The following is a 19,509-nucleotide window of genomic DNA, read 5'->3' on the forward strand; positions in this document are numbered from 1 at the left end:
GGCCGGCCCCGCCCCGCCCCGCCCCGCCCCGGCCCGGCCCGCCCCCTCGGGGCGCCCGGACGCGCAGCGCCCCCTGCCCGCCGCCCAGAGGGAGGTTGCCGGCAAGCTCAGCGAGTGGACGCGCGCGGCGGGGCTGAGGGGGCGTTCAGATCATGTGGGCGCCAGGGGCGCGAGAGGGCCGGTGTCCGGGTGTGCGTCCGCTGCGCGTAGGCGTCCCTGAAACGCCGTGTGCGTGTGTGTGTCCACCCTCGCCAGACTGTCCAGTTGTACACTGTCCAACTATTCCTTTAGCCATTCATTCAACAATCTATTAACTGAGTGCCAAGTACATGCCAGACGCTACATATGAGTGGGACTCCACCCACCAGAATGGCTAAAATGACAGTGACGGACCATGCCAAGGGTAGGCGAAGAAGTAAAGCAACTTGGGCTTCTCACATTTCTGGGGGAGAGTAAACTGGTAAAGACAATTTGGAAAAGGCAGTTTTCTAGTGAAGCCCAGCATACACCCCAACCCTATGACCCAGCAATTCCACTCCTAGGTCAGTAACACCCAACAGAAAAGCGTCGGTATGTTCATAGCACCATTTATAATAGCCTCAAACTGGAAACAACCCATCAAAGGGGAGTGGAAAAAGCCTGTTTACGCCTTGGACGCAGCAAGGGGAATGACGTCCGGCTACACCCAACAGCCGGTACAAGTCTCATGAAAGTAAAATACACCAGTACATACTGTATGGTTCCGTTGATCGGAAGCTCCAAACAGACAAAACCAATGTATGGTGTGAGAAGTCAGGTGTGGTCAACCTCAGGACTGAGAGGGGCTCAGAGGGGGCTCTGGGATCTGATCATGTTTCTTGACCTAGGGCCGGTTCCCTGCAGGTATTTACTCTGTGAAAATTCACGGAGCTCTACAGTTAGGAGGTGTGCACGTTTCCCTATGTACATTATACTTCAAGTAAAAGTTTACTTCAAATGAGCATGTCTTGGTTGGTTTCATTTGAGGCTGTGTTTGCCAGCAGATAGAACGCGTCTAAATTTGTGTTGCTATGTGTGTGCGCGTGTTTCAAGAGTGACTATTGTGCCTGTGCAGTTTGGTGTGAGTATGTCCGCAGGGATTAAGGAGTAGGAAGGTGGTTATGACAGCATTCCTGGAGCCAAATTGCTGGGGGGAAATCCCATCTGCTTGTCCCTGAAGAAGTCACTTGTCTTCACGGATGACATGGGAATGAGTTAATAAGTGGATCGCTCTTAGAACAGTGTCTTGTACGTCATAGTCAATACCCAGTAAGTGTTCGCTGTTACTAAGTGTGTGATCGTGCTTGCTATCAACAGTCTGGCTTCACTGCACCTGCCGTGCCCTCTCCCTTCATTCTGGCAATATCCTCACAGACACACAGACCCCCTTCCCAGGCTCTTCACTCACAAACCCCGTTACTTGTTGTCTGTGGCCTCCCCCATCAGACTGTGAGCTCCTCAGAGGACCAGAGACCAAGTATGAATCACCTCAATCCCAGGGCCCAGGACAGAGGGCCCGTTTGTCGGCACCAGGTTAGTGGCGTTGGCAGTGTATGACTTCCTGTACCTGTGTCTGAAGCTTGTTCCTGTGTGAGAATGAAAGTCTGTATGTAGTAGAAATACTACAGTGGTTCTACGTAGTAGGTGTGTCAGGGGGGTTCTCTTACTGAGCCTGGTAAGGTGAGAAGAGCTGGTGTATCTGTCCCCCTCCTGGTAGCTGTGACAATGAGACCGGCAGCACAAAGTATCTAAGGTAGGCCAGGAGTGGTGTGGCCCGAGCCTGAGGGCCTCCACCGGCCTCTCTCGCACCCACTCTACCCCAGCTTTCCAGCCAAGCGGGAGGGGCACCACATTCCAGCCCTGCCAGCTCCACCCTCTCCTATCTACTCAGCTTTCTCCGAAAAGCAGCCCGAGCACCCAAGCCTTGCTCCAGATCAGAGCCTAAGCCTCCTCCCGGCGGGACGCAGGGCTGCCTCCCAGGCCCGGGCACCCCCAGCATCGAGGTCCCGAGTCCACCATGCAGACAACCTGTCGCCCTCCTCATGCCCGTTTCTGGACTAGGCGGCGCGGGCAGGGAGCTGAGCTCAGGGACGAGGAATCTTGCCTGTGGCGGGGTTGGGGGGGTGAGCGGGCGGGGGGAAGGGGGGGTTGTTTGGGGTCTGAGCCCTGATTGGTTGCGCCCGGGCCACGCCCCTACCCTTTTCCCCCCTTCTCCCCCACGGAAGGGGGGCGTGGAGGCAACCGGTATCAACCAGGGGCCAGCATGAGCCGGAGGGAGGGAAGTCTGGGTAAGGGGCTGAAGGGCCTGTGCCGAGTGCCCAAGGGGAGCAGGGGTCAGGAGGGCTGGAAGCTGGGGTCTGGGTCCCCGCCACCCCTGGGTCCGGGAAGGGAGCGTCCTGAGCGGAGGAGAGCAGGGCCCCGGTGTCAGGTAACAAGCGGTGAGCTGTGGGAAGGTGCTAGCGCCAGAGTTTAGAGGCCTGGGGCTGTGCTTTTAGGGACGTGGGCTCCAGGGTTAGATCACTGGTTCGAGTACACCCTGGGGGAGGGTGGTGGCTGGGGCTGGACGCCTGGATCCTCCTTCAGTATTGATAAAGAATCAGAGCTGGGAGCCACAGGGAAGGTTAGAGTTAGGGGAGGAAGTCTTTGGGTCCCGGGAGCCAGTGAGTGACAACTGGAAAGGAAAGTAGAGGCTGTTAAGGATAGGGTTAGGCGGTGGGAAACTCAGGCGAGGGGGGCGGGGGGGGGGAGGCGGGGGGCGGGGTAGGAGTTGCGGGCGTTGACTACATTCCCCAGCATGCCCTGGGCGCTGCGCTGGGCGTCTCAGAAAATGTAGTCCTGCCAGGGCGCCACCTTCTAGCTTGTGCTAGGGAAGGCTGGTGGCTGATTCAGGCGTTAATACTGCCGGGTACCCAGCCCAGCGCCTTCCACAGAAGGGCCATCGGTGAGGGAATGGGAGTTCAGTCTCCCAATCTGTAAAATGGGCTGAAAGACACATTCCGATGTGATGTTCAGTGCTACAGAGATGGTGACTTCCACCCACAATTCATTGAGGTACAGATATATGTGAGCCCTACTCTCAAAGGGCTCCGAGGTGGAGGCCAAGTCACGTAGGTAAAAGAGCCATTAAAATAACTACCTTAGAAGTATGAACAAATGGCCTTAAGTAGAAGGAAGAAATTAATTTAAGGGAGAGATGATTCCCAGGCTGCACTGAGGAGACAGTATTTGAGTTTGGCTTTAATAGGATTTCAACAGTGATTCGGAGACGGAACACATTTCCAGTAGAACAACCGTTTGGCAAATGTCTGATGCTTCCTTTTCCCTCAGTTGGAATGGGACAGAGCCTGCCTGGCTTCAAGTTGCACAATTCAGAGCTGAGCTTCTGGGTTCTGGAAGGAAGAGCCAGCTTGACCGAAGTGGTCAAGGAGTAGGGGTCTGGGCTACCCTCATTCCCCCCCCTTTTCCCACCAGAAGACCCCCAGGCTGACTTCTCAGTCTCACCCCTTCCTCACTTGGAGGCCAAGATCCGGCAGACACACAGCCTTGCCCGCCTCCTTACCAAATACGCTGAGCAGCTGCTCCAGGAATACGTGAGTAGGGCTGGTGTGGAGGAGCCGGGGCCTGGGGAACGCGCAAGTCCAGGTCGTCAGGGTTCTTGATCACCCATTCTCTCAGCCTCGTTTCCCAGCTGCAGAAATGGGCACTCCTGAGAGAGCTCAGTCACTTGCCCCTGGCCACACATTGGAGGCCCATCTCTGTGCCTCCAATGCCCTTCCAGCCACCTCAGCTTGGAGGCCCCCTCCTTGGGGCTTAAGACAGAGGCTGCCTGAGAGTGAAGAGAACTCCACTCTGTGAGTCAGGAAACCTAGTTTCTAGGCTCTGTGTGATCTTGTCGCCTCATCTCCATGGGCTTTGGGCTCCCCAACTGTAAAAGGATGAACTGTGAACTCTTCTCCCAGCACTATGCAGAGACCAAGAAGGGGTTTCAGTACGGGGGAGAAATTCCATCCCAAGAGGGGACTTTGACAAAGCAGGGAGTCTGCCAACGTCTTTGGTTGGGCAGAAGGCCCTGCCCAGGGAAAGAAGATATTTCCCCAAATGACTCTTGTAGTGGAGGGAGGATACAGTTTGGAATCAGACAGACTGTAGGCCTGCCTGCCGCCATGCTGTGGCCTTGGGCAGGGATGATAACCTTACAATAAGGATGTCACCATTTTGACAGTGAGTAGTGGGATAATAGAACTACCTTTGTAGACCTGCCAACTTTGGTTCAAATTCCAGCTCTGTCCCTTCCTGGATGTAGGGCCTAGCGCATCACTGTACCTCGTCAACTGCTACATCTTCACTTACAAAATCATCATTACCACACCCATCATTGGGAAGATGAGGAATAGTGTGTTAGAGCAGCAAGCACAATGCTGAACCCGAGGCAAGATGTTAGCAAAGGATGAATGGTACTGTTATAGCAGTTTGACAAATTACAAATCACCTTTAACTTTCATTTGTTCATTCAGATGACAGTTATTCATGGAGCCCCTGCTGTGTGCCAGGCAGGTACAGAGGTGGGGAGGAGGAAGGGAGGGAGGGAAACAGACTTGGTCCCTGCACTATCTGTGTGATTCTCAGGAGACCCCTGGTAGGAAGACAGGACAGGGAGCTGTTCCGCCATTTTACAGATGAGAAGACTGAGGCTCAGAGAAGGGAAATGGTTTTGTGGGAAACCAAACAGCTAGTAAATGGTGGAGACAGGATTTGCACACTGGTGTGTAAAATCTTATTAATAAATGAGCTAACATTTATTGTGCCCTTCCAAAGGGCCAGGACCTGCGGTAAGCATTCTAACATGCTCATAACTGCCTTATGAAGTTGATAATGTTATTACCTCCATGTGAGATGAGAAAATGAAGGCACTGGTGTAAAGCCCACTTTTTTTGTTGTCGTTTGTTATTATCTCAAACATAACAGCTCTGTTAGGAGGAATTTATCCTTTGTGAGAGGGGAAACTGAGGCCCCAGGAGAGGGGAGGAGTTCCGGGAGCCCCACTGACAGCCCTATCTTCGCAGGTGCAGCACCAGGGAGACCCCTTCGGGCTCCCCGGCTTCTCGCCTCCGCGGTTGCCGGTGGCCGGCCTGAGCGCCCCGGCCCCGGGCCACGCGGGCCTGCCGGTGCCCGAGCAGCTGCAGCTGGACGCGGGGGCGCTGGCTGCGCTGCCGCCGCTGCTGGAAGTGGTGCGCCGCCGACAGGCCGAGCTGAACCCGTGCGCGCTGCGCCTGCTGCGGCGCCTGGAGGACGCGGCGCGCCAGGCCCGGGCCCTGGGCGCTGCGGTGGAGGCCGTGCTGGCTGCGCTGGGCGCCGAGCCCCGCGGGCCCCGGCTCGAGCCCGCCGCCGCCTCCGCCGCCGGCGTCTTCCCGGCCAAGGTGCTGGGGCTCCGCGTGTGCGGCCTCTACAGCGAGTGGGTGAGCCGCACCGAGGCCGACCTGAGCCAGCTGGTGCCCGGGGGCCCCGCCTGAGCGCGGGCGGTCTACGGCTCGCTGTCACTTCCTGGTTTTGCTCCATCTCTGTTAGGGCCTGTAGGAGCTCGGACCCTCTCCATCTCTCTGCCTCTGTCGTCCCTATTTGCTTTGTACGCTCTCGCTCTCTTTCTCTCTCAGGACCTTCCTGTTTCTGTATGTGACTTTCCATGTCCATCACATGCTTGCTTTCCCACTCTTTTCTCCATCGCTTGGGTCTGCCTCAGTCTCTCATGGCCACCGTCTGGGCGCCACTTTGTTTCCCCTTTTCCCGTTTATCTCCTCTGGGCCCCATGTGAGCACATGTACATCTCAGCTCATCTCAAGGAGGAAACACCTCATCACTCTGTTTCCTGTCCTTTGCTACTGGCCCTCGGGTGGGAGGGCCACTCCAGACAAAGGTCAGCCTCTTTCCCCCAGGGTCACTCCACCTGCTGCCCTCTCCCTTCCGGTCCCATACCATCTCTTGGGGCCTTGGGGCGCCCTGCCCACTCTCTCTTTGAGGTCCTTCCCCTTCATCCCTTCCCTCTGCCCTATCCTTGCACCCCCCCCCCCCCAAGCCAGGTCTGTGGAGAGAAGCAATGAACATCTTAAAAGAGTTTTATTTCTGAGAATAAATTAAATCTTTTTTGTAAATAAAATGTTTAAAATATAATCAAAAGAACACTCAAGTTACCAGTATATATAGTTGTTGAAAATGGGGATACACCTTTGAGGAGAATGGGATCCTTGGGGTACAGCCCGGTCCCCTAGACATCCCCCAAACCCACCGTATAAATATGAGATTCCTGAGCGCCCCTTCCCACCCTCCCCTCAGGGAAGCCATCTGTCAGCCCAGAACAGGAAGCGGATGTGTCCTCCACAGGAAACAGATATGACAAGAATCCTTAGTTTTTCAATTGGACTGCCATGGATCAGGAAGTGAAGCCCCTTAAGATGGGACGTTGGAACAGTGGCCACAGTTGGAGAAGTACACTTGGAGGAAATGAACTCCAGCAAGAAGGGAGGTCCGTCTGCTCCAGCGTCCATATCTTCATTGAGAAGGTGAGGTAGACAGAGGCTAGAAGGCAGCCAAAGTTCTAGGCAGAGCCCAGGAAGGAGGGAAGCCCACCCCACCCAGGAAGTGGGCACCCAGTGCCACTGGACTGGTAATCCATGAAATGATCTCCACGGAGTCCCACCCAGACCTGGAACGGAGGCCTGGCTCCCAGGAAGTGTTACCAGGACATGGCAAACAAGCCCTGCCTCCTAAACAAGCAGTCTTTCCAGCCACAAAGCAAAGCAGAGAAAAGTCCATCATGACAGAAGCGTTGCAGCCTCTGACAAGAAGTCCCGCCACCTCTATCCGGGGTATTTGGCCTTGAGCAGAGCCAGGTCCCGCACAGCTCGATCTGTCCAGTGGCCATATTCCTGTGTCACCACATACCCTCGACATTTCCTCTTGAAGGCTGAGGCCCCGAAGGGGACGAGCCCGAGGGTGTCCTCTTCTGGGGGGATGGGCAGGCCCAGCGCAGTCATGACTGCAGCCACGTTGCCCAGGAGGCCTTGGGCTCTGAGTCTCGCAGCCCTGAGCTGAGCAAGCAGGATAGGACTGCAGGGGTTAAGGTCACTCTGGTCGTCCCCCACAAGCTGCAGGTGCTGGGCCAAGGCCAGGAAGGCCCCCTGGGCATGGCCCAGCCGCTCCTGATCGTCCAAAGCGTGCCAGGTCTTGAAGGAAAGGGCAGCAGGAGGCAGGCTGCTGAGCTGGAGCTCGGGGGCGGAGAAACCTGGGTCACTAAAAGGGCTACCCTGGTACTGGAGCTGTACAAGGGACAGAGATGGTAAGGGGACGAGATCGGCACGCTGAGGACCCCACCCCCGCTCCCCCAAGTTCCCATCTGCCTTCTATGAGACTGGCATCTTCCCAGGGGGAGTTGCCAGTCACAACTCCCCAGAGAATCGGTGGGATGTCCTAGCACAGAGCTGTGGCTCTCTGAGGCTCCAGTTCCGCTTCCTCCGAGTACGAGGTGTGCAACTTTGAATCCCAGCTTCACTAATTCCCACATGGCAGTGTTATCATGCAGATGATAAGAAGCACATATACAAAGTCCTAAGCGCTGTACCTGGCATACGAGGATGATATTATAAGCCACCATGAATTACTACATGTTACTACAATGATCATTATGATTGTATTTTCAGTCTAGATATGTTATGACAATGTAGTCATAGCCCAATACATTTCTTTTTCATTTAGAGCATTTAGTAGTTCATGCTTGGGAATTGTACTATAACCACTGATGAACAATCATTCATATTATTCAATGTAGTTGCGTGCCTTCCCCATGACAGTTCTTGCCTGCACACACCTGGACCCACACAATCTGAGTGCATGGTGATAAACCCCCTCATTGACAGATCACCTAGTCCTATTTTACAGGTGGAGAAACAGGCTCAGGGTGCCCAGAGCTACCCAGGGAGTGGTAGCACGTATGGGGCCGGAAACCAGATGTACCGTAGTACCCCCATGTTGCACCTGAGGAAATAGCCCAAGAAGGATGAAGTGACTGCACACAGGCCTGGAATATAATCCCGTGAAGGAGTCACACACTGTGCAGGTGCAGGGCCAGGTAGGTCATGTAACTTGAGGAAGAAAGCAGGACTAAGATGGCTGGGTTAGAAGAACCCCTGTGCCTGTCTGAGATGGGCTTTTGTGTTCAAAATCTGAAGAAGCACTGCGTGGCCAAAACAGACAACATCTGTGGGTCAGACCCGGCCAACAGGCTGACAGTTTGAACTTCTGGGGGACAGGGGAATTGGCATCAAATGCCACAGACCTGGTTTAAGATCCTGCACTGGGCTGGCGCGGTGGCTCAGGCCTTTGGAGCGCCGTGCTCCTAACCCCGGTGTCGATGGTTTGATTCCCACATGGGCCAGTGAGCTGCGCCCTCTACAGCTAAGATTGTGAACAACAGCTCTCCCTGGAGCTGGGCTGCTGTGAGCAGCCAGAGGTTGGCGTGAGCTGCCATGTGCTGCTGTGTGCTGCAGTGGTCTACCTTGTGCCACTATGAGCATGAGTGGGTGGCCAGCGTGAATGGCCAGCAGCCAGCGAGAGCTGCTGTGAGCTGCTGTGAGCGGCTGACTGATACCTGCATGGGCCAGGGAGCTGTGTCCTACACAACTAGACTGAGAAACAACGGCTTGAACAGGAGTGTGTGGGGGGAAGCAGAAGAAAGGGGGGAAAAAGCCTGGCACTGCCATTTATTAGCTGTGTGACTTTGGGAAAATTAGTGACCCTCTCTCCGACTCCATTTTCATATCTGTAAAGTGCATTGTAATTCCGTCTTTCAGAACTTTGTGAGGCGTTAGAGTGCCCCCAGCATGGCAGAAGGCACATGGAGGTTGTGGAAATGGTCATGCCGCTCCCTCTGTGTGCTTCTTTGAGTCTCATAACAGTTCTGAGAGGTAAGCAAAGGTAGGATCATGATCCTATTTTGCAGATGAGGGAGCTGAGGCAGAGAGAAAGAATGACTGGCCCAAGGTCACAAACCATTGGTGACCGTGTTTGTGTGGGTGTGTCTCCAGTTGACGGAACCCTGTACCCTCAGACCCACGAAGGAGCTTTCTCCTGGCCTTGCTCTGTTTCCCTACGCTGGGCTGGGCCAGGAAGATGGTGTCCCTGTCCCCTGATCCCCACTCGTGCGCAATGTCACGCACGTAAATCTGCAGCAGTGTTGACGTATTCTTCTGCATGTATATGGCCAGGCTATAGGCTTTACTAATGGGCTCAGCGGGGGAGATGGGGGCCCCCAGACCGAGCGGGGGCATCTGCAAGGTCAGCAGGCAGAGGGGGGCTGGCAGAAGAAATCAGAGGTCAGCCACAACTCCCCAACCCCACCTAGCAACTCATTCGTCTCCCCATCACTCCTCAAACAGGCGCAGCCCTTGTGGTCTACAACCGTCTTCTGTATCCAAGTCAGGGCAGCGTCCCCCTGGATGACAGTTATTTCCAGCCCAGAGTGTCCCCCTAAATTCCAAACCCATGTATTCGTATTTTCCCTTAGATGTTAATAAGCAGCTCAAACTCGAAATACCCAACACTCAACTCTGGATTCCCCTGCCCCAGCCTCCCTGTGTCGAAACCAGGGGTCCTCTCGTCCTCTGCAGTCAGAGTCCTGCGGCCTCTGTCCTTAAAGAGCAGCCCGCACAAGCCTGTTTCTCGATCTGAGTGCTCCTGACAAGGGTTATTCATCTTGTGACGATTCACTGAGCTCAACACTTATGACTTGTGCTCTTTTCTGTATACTTGTTACTTTCAATACAAAGTTTTAGAACATGCAAACATGCATCCAGAATCTAACCGCTCCTCCCCTCCTGCTGCTGCTACTACCTGAGTCGCAGCCACCAGCACCTCCCACTGGACATTAGAGCATCCTCCTCACTGGTCTCTGCTTCCACCCTTGACTCCCCTCTACATGCCCACCCCTGAGGCCAGCTACACCCCTCCCCTGCCTGAACCGTCCCGTGGTGAAGCCCAGGTTCTCTGTGTGGCCGGAAGGTCTGGCCCCTGCACGGGCCTCCTTTCTGTTCTGTAGCATTTCCCCTCTTTGCCCTTCCTTCCTGGGCCCTGTAAAGAGATTAGGACCACTCCCTAATCTCCCCTCCTTCTTGTTCTTCAAGCCTCAACTCACAGAAGCTGTCCCGGTCATATACCCAAAGCCCCTCCCTCTCCGTGATTGACAGTCTGCAGAGAGTTTTGCTGTTCGCGACTACCTCATGTATTTATTTGTCTACGTGCTTGATGCTGTCTCTCCCCCTCGAATGTTGGCTCCAGGAAACCTCACCTGGTCCATTCACTGCTGTTTCCTCAGCACCTAGCACCCCATTTATTAAATATTTGTTGAATGAATGAATGCTGCCATCAACATCCTTCTCCCGGCCTCTGTGGGCATTGTTGGAAGTGGCAGTGTTTGCTTGACTGGAGGGCATGCTTATTTTAAATTTGAGTAAATGCTGCCAAATTGTACTCTCAGAGGTCTGGCCGACTTTATGTCCCATCAACAGCGTGAGGCTCAGAGAAGAGGTTGCCAGCAGGAAGCGATAGAGGCTAGAGGCAAACCAGGATGGCCTCCTTTGTTCCCTTTTCTACAGAGTTCCCAGAAGTTCAGAACTTAAGGGAAGGCTGAAAGTGAAGGTCTTTTCATTCATTTGTTCGTTCATCCATCCATCCATCCATCCATCCATCCATCCATCCATCCAACAAACTTGTATCATTGCTCTCACCTGTCACACTGGTATTCTAATTTACTTCTTTATTGCATGTATTGTCTGTGTGCAGAATGAAATCTCCATGAGGCTATAGATTTTTGTCTGTTCACTGCTCTCTCCCCAAATGCTCAGAATACTACCTAGCACAAAATAGGCACTCCATAACTATTTCTTGAATGAATGAATCAATGAATCAATGGTGAGTGAAGCGTTCAGTGTGCAAGCTTTTGGAGGTTCGCAGCAGATGCAAAGGCAGCCAGGTGCCTGAGTCAGCTGGCAGTGCCCCCTGCCCTCCTTACCGCCGGGCCCTGGCGCTTTATCCCCCTCACTCACCCAGCCAACACCTCATGCTCGCTCCTTGGCTGCTTCCTCTCTGTAGTCTCTGGGTCATTCTAGAGCACCTGGCCTGTGCCTCAGGTGGCTTTATCCCTGGGGCTGAGCCCTGGAACCACCCAAGAGGGAGGGAAGGAGTCACACGGGGTGGGGGCGGTGCAGAAACCCCCGAGTTAGGGGACAGACAGGGAAGGGGAGGCTGATGTGACACCCTCATCCCCTATAGCCCCCCAAATCGACCTTAAATCCTAGATACTGGGAGGGAGGGGGTCAGGCGAGGAGGGATTATGGGGGACAAAGGGGCCGCACTTCTCCCTGGAGCTCCGCACGTCCTGGGATCCAGTTTCCCACGAGGAGGCGGCCCCCTGCTCCACCCCATGGAGACCCAGGTGTTGGGTCCTGTCTCCCGAGGAGTTTGGAAAAGGGACAAGAGGGGTGGCTTGTGAGTGACATCACCCACACCAGGTGCACACTAGACACAGGCATGTGCACACGTCTACACCCACGTTGGTCCGTGGACACACACCAGACATGTGCACACGCACACATTCATTCATTCATTCAAATACGTATACCTACTGCATGCCGGTCCCTGTACCAGGTGCTGGGATAGAGCAGGGGACAAGTAAGACAGAAATCCTTGCCTCTGTGGAGTTGCATGCCCACACACGTGTTGTATTACACACACCCAGCCAGACCGGCACACGAGATGCAGAGAGAGCCAGACAGGTGAGCACACGTGTCCACACGGATGTATGGACGTGTGAATGCACAGCCACACCTGGGAGCCCTGCTGGAGGGGCATGCGCAGAGCAGACAAATACACACATGCACACACAGCGTATACACGTCATGGCCACGTGTGCACAGACACACAGGCAGCTGGGCTGCAGGAGTCCTGAGAACTAGCTCCGCCTTAGTCTTTGCTGCCCCGGGAAGTCTGAGCCAGTGGCCGCCCTCGACCAGACAGCACACACAGGCACGTATCTGAGGTCTCCAGGACGCTTACGGCAGAGGGGGACGGTGGGGAGACAGGTGCCAGGCTGGTCCCTCTCTGCACTTTCTCCATCTCTCCATAAGGGGTCATTGTTCAGTCCTCAGTCCCTGCCCACCTACTGAGTTGGAGTGGTCCGCCAGAGCCCACCCTACTTCCATCCAGTTGGGGGCTGGAGTGCTGCTCTACCCCCCTCTCTGTTAGGGGCTGGTGTGGAGGGAGAAGGCCCACACCCTTTCTGCTGAGGCAGGGGACACATCTGTTCATCCATTCAGCCATCGGGAGATATCGATGGAGCCCTACTGTATGCTGGCACCAGGTTGAATAAGGTGAGCCAGTTCCCTCTCTCATGGGACACACTCGCCAGGGGGGAGACCAACAACAAACTTATAAACGGATTTAAAATTTTTCCTAAAGCAACAATGTTCTGGAAGCCAAAACAGGTTGATGTAATTAGATAAAACAGGGTCCAGGAGCCTTAGGTAAGGAGCCCAAGGCCCAGAGATGGGCAGCTACTTACCTGAAGTCACACAGCAAGTCACACGACAAACAAAAATCTTGCTTTTGTAACTTAGGCAAGTTACTTAACCTCTCTGAGCCTCAGTTTATTTCCTCATCTGCAAACCGGGATAAGAATTGCCACCTCTCAGGCTGTCACAGACTCCACCCACCATGTTTCTTGACCGCTGTCTGCGATGAGGCCCCTCCAGGGTTTCCCCAATGGCACGAAATGCCCTGTCAATACCCCACAACCCATGCTTGGAGCTCAGTCCCCATGAGCCATCCATACGCTCCCAAGAGATCTGTCCTGTCCCCACTGCAGGACACTCAGCTCTGGAATGGCCATCAGAGCTGTCATCATATTACCCTTGATGTCCTGAATGCCATCAAAATGTCTTCCCTTCGGGCCGGCCCGGTGGCTCAGGCGGTTGGAGCTCCATGCTCCTGACTCCAAAGGCTGCCGGTTCGATTCCCGCGTGGGCCAGTGGGCTCTCAACCACAAGGTTGCCGGTTCAACTCCTCGAGTCCCGCAAGGGATGGTGGGCTCTGCCCCCTGCAACGAAGGTTGAACACAGCACCTTGAGCTGAGCTGCCTCCCGGATGGCTCAGTTGGTTGGAGTGCGAAGGTTGCCGGTTCGACTCCCGCAAGGGATGGTGGGCTGTGCCCCCTGCAACTGGTGGCGGCAACTGGACCTGGAGCTGAGCTGCGCCCTCCACAACTAAGACTGAAAGAACAACAACTTGAAGCTGAACAGCACCCTCCACAGCTGAGATTGAAGGGACAACAACCTGACTTGGAGGAGGGGGCCTGGAAGTGCACAGTGTTCCCCAGTGAAGTCCTATTCTCTTTCCCCAATAAAACCTTTAAAAAAAAATGTCTTCCCTTCAATATTTCCTTTATTTTTTAGTAAAGAAAGAAGTCATTGGTGAGTAGGGAGAGTGTTCCAATACAGTTATTTGTTTCCTGGCTAAAAACGCCCTCACAGACAGTGCCTTGTGAGCTGGTGCATTGTCGTGATGCAAGAGCCATGAATTGTTGGCGAAAAAGTTCAGGTCATCTAACTTTTTCATGCATTCTTTTCAGCACTTCCAAATAGTAATCTTGGTTAACTGTTTGTCCAGGTGGTGCAAATTCATAATGAATAATAATCCCTCTGATATCAAAAAAGGTTAACAATATTGTTGCAACAAGTTCGTGAACTTGTTTAATATATATATATATATATATAATTTACCATCTTCAAAAGGGAAACTTTTACAACATCCAGTGCCTTCACTGCAGGAAGCCACTGAGAGCATCAGTCTTGGCTCCCAAATGAAAGGATACATCTGCAAAAAGAAAATTGATATTATATCATCTACGTGATCAATTTAAAGACGTTCAGAAGTTCCTACTGGCAACATGGATTCCCAGTAGAAACTCATCCACCGTTGACATCAGAGGCCCCAGCAACAGTGGCCAAGGAGCCCTGTGAAGCCACCTGAAGCCACACCCAGCATTTCACGGCTGGGACTGGACACTGAGCAGATCCACACAGCTTTTGGGGAGCCTTGCCTTTTGTGAATACTGGTTCCAGGGCTGGCCATCAACCACTCACTGAGACATCTTTCTGTTCACTTGTCCACCATCATTCAGTGTAGCTCAGAGTCCTCTCCCGTTTATGTGGATATTGTCATGATGTGACAAAAAAAACAGCCCACTCAGTGTCTTGTAGAGGGGTGCTTGCCCAGAAATCCTACATATGGCAGCACTAGCTCCCCCAGGACCCACAGGGAGCTGTGCTTGGCATTAGGGCTGCTCGCAAGTATTCCATTTCTCCTTCCAGGCATGTTGAGAGTTCTATTTCTGGCCCCCTTTGAAGTTACATAAGGCTATGAACTGGTCAATACAATGTCAGCACAACTGTCACGTGTCACTTCTGGGCATAAAAAGCGTTGTGTGTTTCACCAAGCCCTTCTCCACCAGCCATCCATCCTTGATTGATTGGATGGTGATCACAGAAGCTCACATGGAGATGGAGTCTTTTCCCTCGGCCTTATTCCCGGAGTGACTGGAACGAGCTGACCTCCCCCTGACCAACATTAGACGTGCAGAACGAGCAAGCAGACCTTTGTCGTTACAAGCCTCCAAAATGTGGGTGTTATTGTCACTGCAGGAGACCCTAGCCTACCCTGGCTGCTCCAGAAGCTGGAACCTTCTAGAGATCCAGGAGAGGCAGAGAAGGAGGGGGCAGCCACTGCTAAAAAGGAGCCGCAAGATCAATGGGCCAGTCCGGCTCCTGAATTCCGTGTGCTCATCGCAAGGTTGCAGGCAGGTCTGAAAGTGGACAGGTGCCCTCCATTCCTTTCAGCAGCTCCTCACTGGGGCCGGAACGGTCCGACCTGTTTCTGAAACTGGTCTGCAGCCCCACAGCCCAGACCCTGTGTGGACAGACTCAGGAGTGCAGTTTCCAGGCTCCTCGCACAGGGCCCCTCGCAGAAGACACTTGTCGCGCAGATCGTGAGGCGAGAGCCTGTAGGGGTGGAGTGTGGGGACAGAGCCCCAGAAAGGAGATTCCAGGCTCTCGACCTCATAAGGAAAGGTGCTCACTCGGGTAGTAAATGGCCATCAACTGTGATCGGATGGCCATCAGCTGTGGCTAATTGGCCGTCAGCTGTAACCAGTGAGCCATTTGCCACTAATATAACTGCCATGGCTACGCTAGCAGGAAATGAGGGGCTAGCAAGAAGATGGTGGCTGAGCTATCAAGAGCAGATTGCAATTAGCACGGTGGATTGCAGACAGCAAGTGAGGTTGGTTGTCAGAGAGAAGTGGACAGCAGGTTGCGGATCGTGTGGCTCCTGCTTCTCCAACCCAGCCGCCAGCGGACTATAGTGGTATCACTCCCCTATCTATGGTTCCGTGGGTGTTCCTTTTTGGCCTCGCCATGTCCTGCGTTCTTGTGCGGGGAGCGGGAGCAGAGACCCTGCATGACAGACTCTCACAGAGGAAACCAAGTGGTCTTAAGCCATCCTTCCAAAGATTCTTAAACAAAATGCATGGATAAGGTTGACAGTGAACAAACATCATTTTGGTACAAATGAAACGAGGCTCATGGGTGCTGTATTCCCTGAGTTCATCTATGTCTGAGAAGCTCTATCATCTTTGTAATTTAATACCAACATGGCTGGCTTATAGTATTTTCAACTCATGTGTTAAGTACATAATATATGTTCATGGTAAGAACTTCAAACTGTAGAGTAGGTTATAAAGTGGAAAGGACAAGTTTTCCTCTATTTTTTTTTTTTTTAAGGAGGGCGCCGCTCACAGTGGCCCATGTGGGGATCGAACCGGCAACCTTGGTGCTACCAGCACCACGCTCTAACCAACTGAGCTAACCGGCCACCCTAAGTTTTCCTGTATCTTTATGTGCAATCCCACTCTGCCATCCCCTTACCCACCCAGTTGTGGGCACAAGCCCAGCGCCCGGCACTGTGGTGCTAGTGTAAGAAATGGTCTTGACCCTCAGTAGGCGTATTCTGGTGAATGGAGTGGGGTTGATAGTGCTTAGAAGTGAAGCAAACTAGGTGGGGACTTGGTTTTAAACTTGGCGTGCCATCCAAAAGGGGCAGCCACTGCTCAGCTCCAGCTGTTTCTTGTCCAAGGAATGCAGACTCAGTGTTGCTACATTTCAGGATTTCAAGTGAAAGCGTAAATCCATTTTTGCCTAAGACATTTGTTGCTCCACCACACTAACCCCACGCAGGGGCTGGATTTGATCAGTATGTGGATGCTGCAGTAGTTACAAGGATGGGCTCTGCAGTCTTGGGTTTGAATCCTGACTCTAGCACTCATCCCTCTAAGCCCCAGTTTCCTCATCTGTAAAATGGGATTCTACCTTATAGGGTTCTTGAGGATCAAATGAGATGATGAAAGCACTTGACATGTGAGATGGACCCTTCATAAAACTTACGATCTAGTGGAAGCGTTAATAAATGAATCTCATCTGGGAATTACAGGAAGGCTTCTTTGGGACAGTGGCATTTAAACAGAGACCCGAAGGATGAATAACTAATTGGGTAGGGAAGTGGGACAGGAGGAGATGGGTCCAACAGGCAGAAGGAACAGCTGTGACAAAGCCCTGAAGTAATCATGCAAGCTGTGGCTAAAGCAGTAGAGACGACAATCCTTTGGCAGCCAAGGGTTTCCTGACTGATAAAGCGTGAGCGAGGAGTCTCTTCAGTTCAGCCTGAGTTCAGCCCCTGCAGACTTAGGTCTTCACACCACACTGACCAGAGGTTAACTTCCTGTGACACAGAAAAACCACCCCCAATGTTTCGCAGGGCCCTCTAACCCTCTCCTTTCAAACACAGGAGAGGGAAGCTGTGGGATCAAAAGTGAGTCGTTTTCCAGGCAGAGAAGGAATACCAAGAAGGCAGGTAAGAAGGCACAGAGGTGGAAAGCAGTTCTACTGCTTTGGCAATTCAGGTGTCTGGTGGGGGTGCCTCCAAGGCGGGCTGCAGATAAGACCAGGCAGGGCACCGCGCCTGCAACTTCAGGTTGAAGCTGGACCTGTCAAGTGGAAAATGGGCGCCCCCTGGGAGCAGCGCTGGGTAGTGGACGCTGAGGCCCAAGCTGAGGAAGGAGTGGGAGCGGGGAGAGAGGGTGCGGCTCAAATTGCCTGCCCGCCAGTTTTCTCCACAGGAGCAAACTCCTTCCAGCACGATGGATTCCTGGGGTCCCAGAGCAACTAGGCTGGCAGGAACCTCGAAAAAGGATCAACTAACCCGTGCCCCCATTCAGGCCCTGAGCTGAGCGCTTTCGCGAATACTGTCTTAACACTCCTAGCTCTGCTTCGAGGTAGGGATCATTGTCCCCATTTTTCAGATGGGAAAACCGAGGTTTGGTGATTTCCAGAGGGGCGGGGATTTTTGTACGACTCCGGAGCCTTTTCCCTTGGAGCCCTCACGACTTGGAAGACACTGACTCCCTGAAGTTTAGGGGAACAAGCGTCGGGTGTGAGGTGTACAAGCTTTCCAAGGGACAGCAGCTTGACGATCGTTTCGGCCAGAACCACGCCTGCCTGGCGATAATACTGATTACTGGCGCTTTTCTTTAAGAGGCGAGCCCGGAACTATGAAGTCCTCACCACACGGGGACATCATATATTACTGGGTCGCCCAAACTTCTTTCTCCTCATCCACACTGATCCCCACTAGTGACATAAATTTTCCCCTTCCAGTAGCGAGCGAAGGCGTGAGACTACAATTCCCGGCAGGTCGTTGAGAAGAAGGGGTGACGGAGAGGAGGAAAGACTCGGTTTCCGTCGGCTTGCAACTTGGCGTGTCCACCGTGATGCACATTTCACCAGCCCACTTCCTTTCTCTCTAGAAGCTACAGAAGGGACTACGTCCCCCAGCAGGTGTTGCCGCAGGGAGCGAGTGGTAGGCCGCCATCTTTACTGTAGTCCTTTCCCCCGTTTCCGCAGGGAGTAGCTTTAGCTCGTGAACTACAAATCCCAGGTCGTCGTTTACCCTTTCCTTCGGCCGCCATCTTTGTTGGTAGTCCCCGCCCCTTTTTCCTTTCCATTGTCTCGACCAAAGATAATAGAGAGGAACCGGGAAGACTGCAACTCCCGTCAGGCTCTGCGGCACTGGGAGGGGCATTTCGAGATTATCGACGCGGGCGAGGTGCCCAAGGTGGTAAAATGAGGGGACGGGGAGAGGCTAGGTAGCCTGCCATCTTTATGGTAGTCTCCTTAACCTCCCGGTTCCGTCATTCTTAAGGAACACTAAAAGGCAAGAAAAACTACTATTCCCATCGTACCTCATAAGATCGACTACTAGTCAGGTGTACCCCCCTCTTCCGCCATCTTGCTTGTAGTCCGCGTTCCTTTTCACCTTTCCATTGTTCCTGACGAGTAGAAATGGCAGCGGGATGGCAGCAGATGGACTGCGACTCCCGTCAGGTACCACACACGCGGAGAGTTGTGGACAGGGGGGCGTGTGAGTGCCTGGGAAGGAGGTCGGGTCAGGGAAGAAGGCCATCTTGTTTGTAGTCATCGTTCCCACTCCTGTATGCTCTGCAACGGGGAGTCTCGGGGCAACGGGACTCTAACTCCCGGCACCCTCGCCTCTCGGCTTGGCACGCCCTCCGCCATCTTGCTTGTAGTCCCCGTAGGCCCCAGCGTCCCATTGTTCCCACGGTGGCACCAGCGTCCGCAGGACTACGACTTCCGTCGTGCCCCGCGCGTCTTGCCTGAAAAGTGGAGTGGTGGGGGAAGAAGAGGGCAGGGGGCGGGGTTCCTCTGGGAGAAGGAGGGAGTAAAGAGGAGGAGGAGGAGGGAAGGAGGAGGGAGGGGTGGGGGAAGAGAGGAGGAAGGAGGAAGGAGCTCAGGAAGGATGAGAGAGGCGGCCAGGGCCCCGGGCCGAAGCAGCGCGGGGCCGGGGGACCAGGGGGGCTGAGGCACCCCAATCCCCCTACCCCTTTCCCTGCCTCCTTCCATCCTTTCCTTCCACCCTCCTGCTTGAGGAAGGGGGTTTATTCAAATTTTATTTAAATCCCTATCTCTGGAGGGTCGCGCGCTGGGGGAGGAGGGAGAAGGCGGGGGCACGCGCAGGCTGGGGGGGCGGGGCCGGAGTAGCTTCCTTCACCCCCCTCCGCTCGCCGGGTAGCCGTAGGGCAGGGGCCGCAGCCCAGGGGCGGGCCCAGGGGAGGGGGGCAGGTTACAGGGACCCCCCCCTCCCCGGGAACCGGCGGTGGGCGGGGTTTGAACCCCGGAAACGGTGGGGGGGGCCCAGGCCTGGCCCTGGCCCCTTGGGCAGTTAGGGTCGGGAAGAGGCCAGTTAAAGGGTCGGGGGCGCTGGGGAGAGGCGAGGCGGGGCGGGGAGGGGGGAGGGGAGCTGGGACTCGGACCCCGGACTGAG

The 19,509-nt window shown here is 54.1% G+C and overlaps 2 protein-coding genes across 8 annotated transcripts; one reads left to right on the plus strand and one right to left on the minus strand.

The window, feature by feature from the left end:
- Positions 1 to 2,191: 2,191 nt before the first annotated feature.
- Positions 2,192 to 6,194, plus strand: CTF1 (cardiotrophin 1). 7 transcript variants are annotated; one of them, XM_074322733.2, is made up of 4 exons: positions 2,192 to 2,306; positions 3,490 to 3,608; positions 4,533 to 4,568; positions 5,082 to 6,194. In XM_074322733.2, the coding sequence occupies exons 1-4, from the start codon at positions 2,282 to 2,284 to the stop codon at positions 5,526 to 5,528; spliced, it is 627 nt and encodes a 208-aa protein (XP_074178834.1). In that variant the 5' UTR covers positions 2,192 to 2,281; the 3' UTR covers positions 5,529 to 6,194. The 7 variants fall into 7 exon arrangements, with proteins under 7 accessions (XP_074178834.1, XP_019572779.2, XP_074178835.1 ...); XM_074322734.2 differs by having other exon boundaries at positions 2,210 to 2,306; positions 3,493 to 3,608; XM_074322737.2 differs by lacking the exon at positions 2,192 to 2,306 and adding an exon at positions 2,307 to 2,446 and having other exon boundaries at positions 4,533 to 4,572.
- A 675-nt stretch (positions 6,195 to 6,869) lies between these two features.
- On the minus strand, positions 6,870 to 9,374 carry LOC109437791 (cardiotrophin-2-like; the record flags this gene model as incomplete). The annotated part of the gene is made up of 2 exons (XM_019717221.3): positions 6,870 to 7,328; positions 9,225 to 9,374. Coding segments are annotated over 2 exons (609 nt in total), but the record flags the coding sequence as incomplete, so codon positions are not given.
- Positions 9,375 to 19,509: the final 10,135 nt, after the last annotated feature.

Source organism: Rhinolophus sinicus, chromosome 10 (assembly GCF_057876585.1).
Source record: "Rhinolophus sinicus isolate RSI-liver-muscle chromosome 10, RSI-T2T, whole genome shotgun sequence".
Lineage (NCBI taxonomy): Eukaryota > Metazoa > Chordata > Mammalia > Chiroptera > Rhinolophidae > Rhinolophus > Rhinolophus sinicus.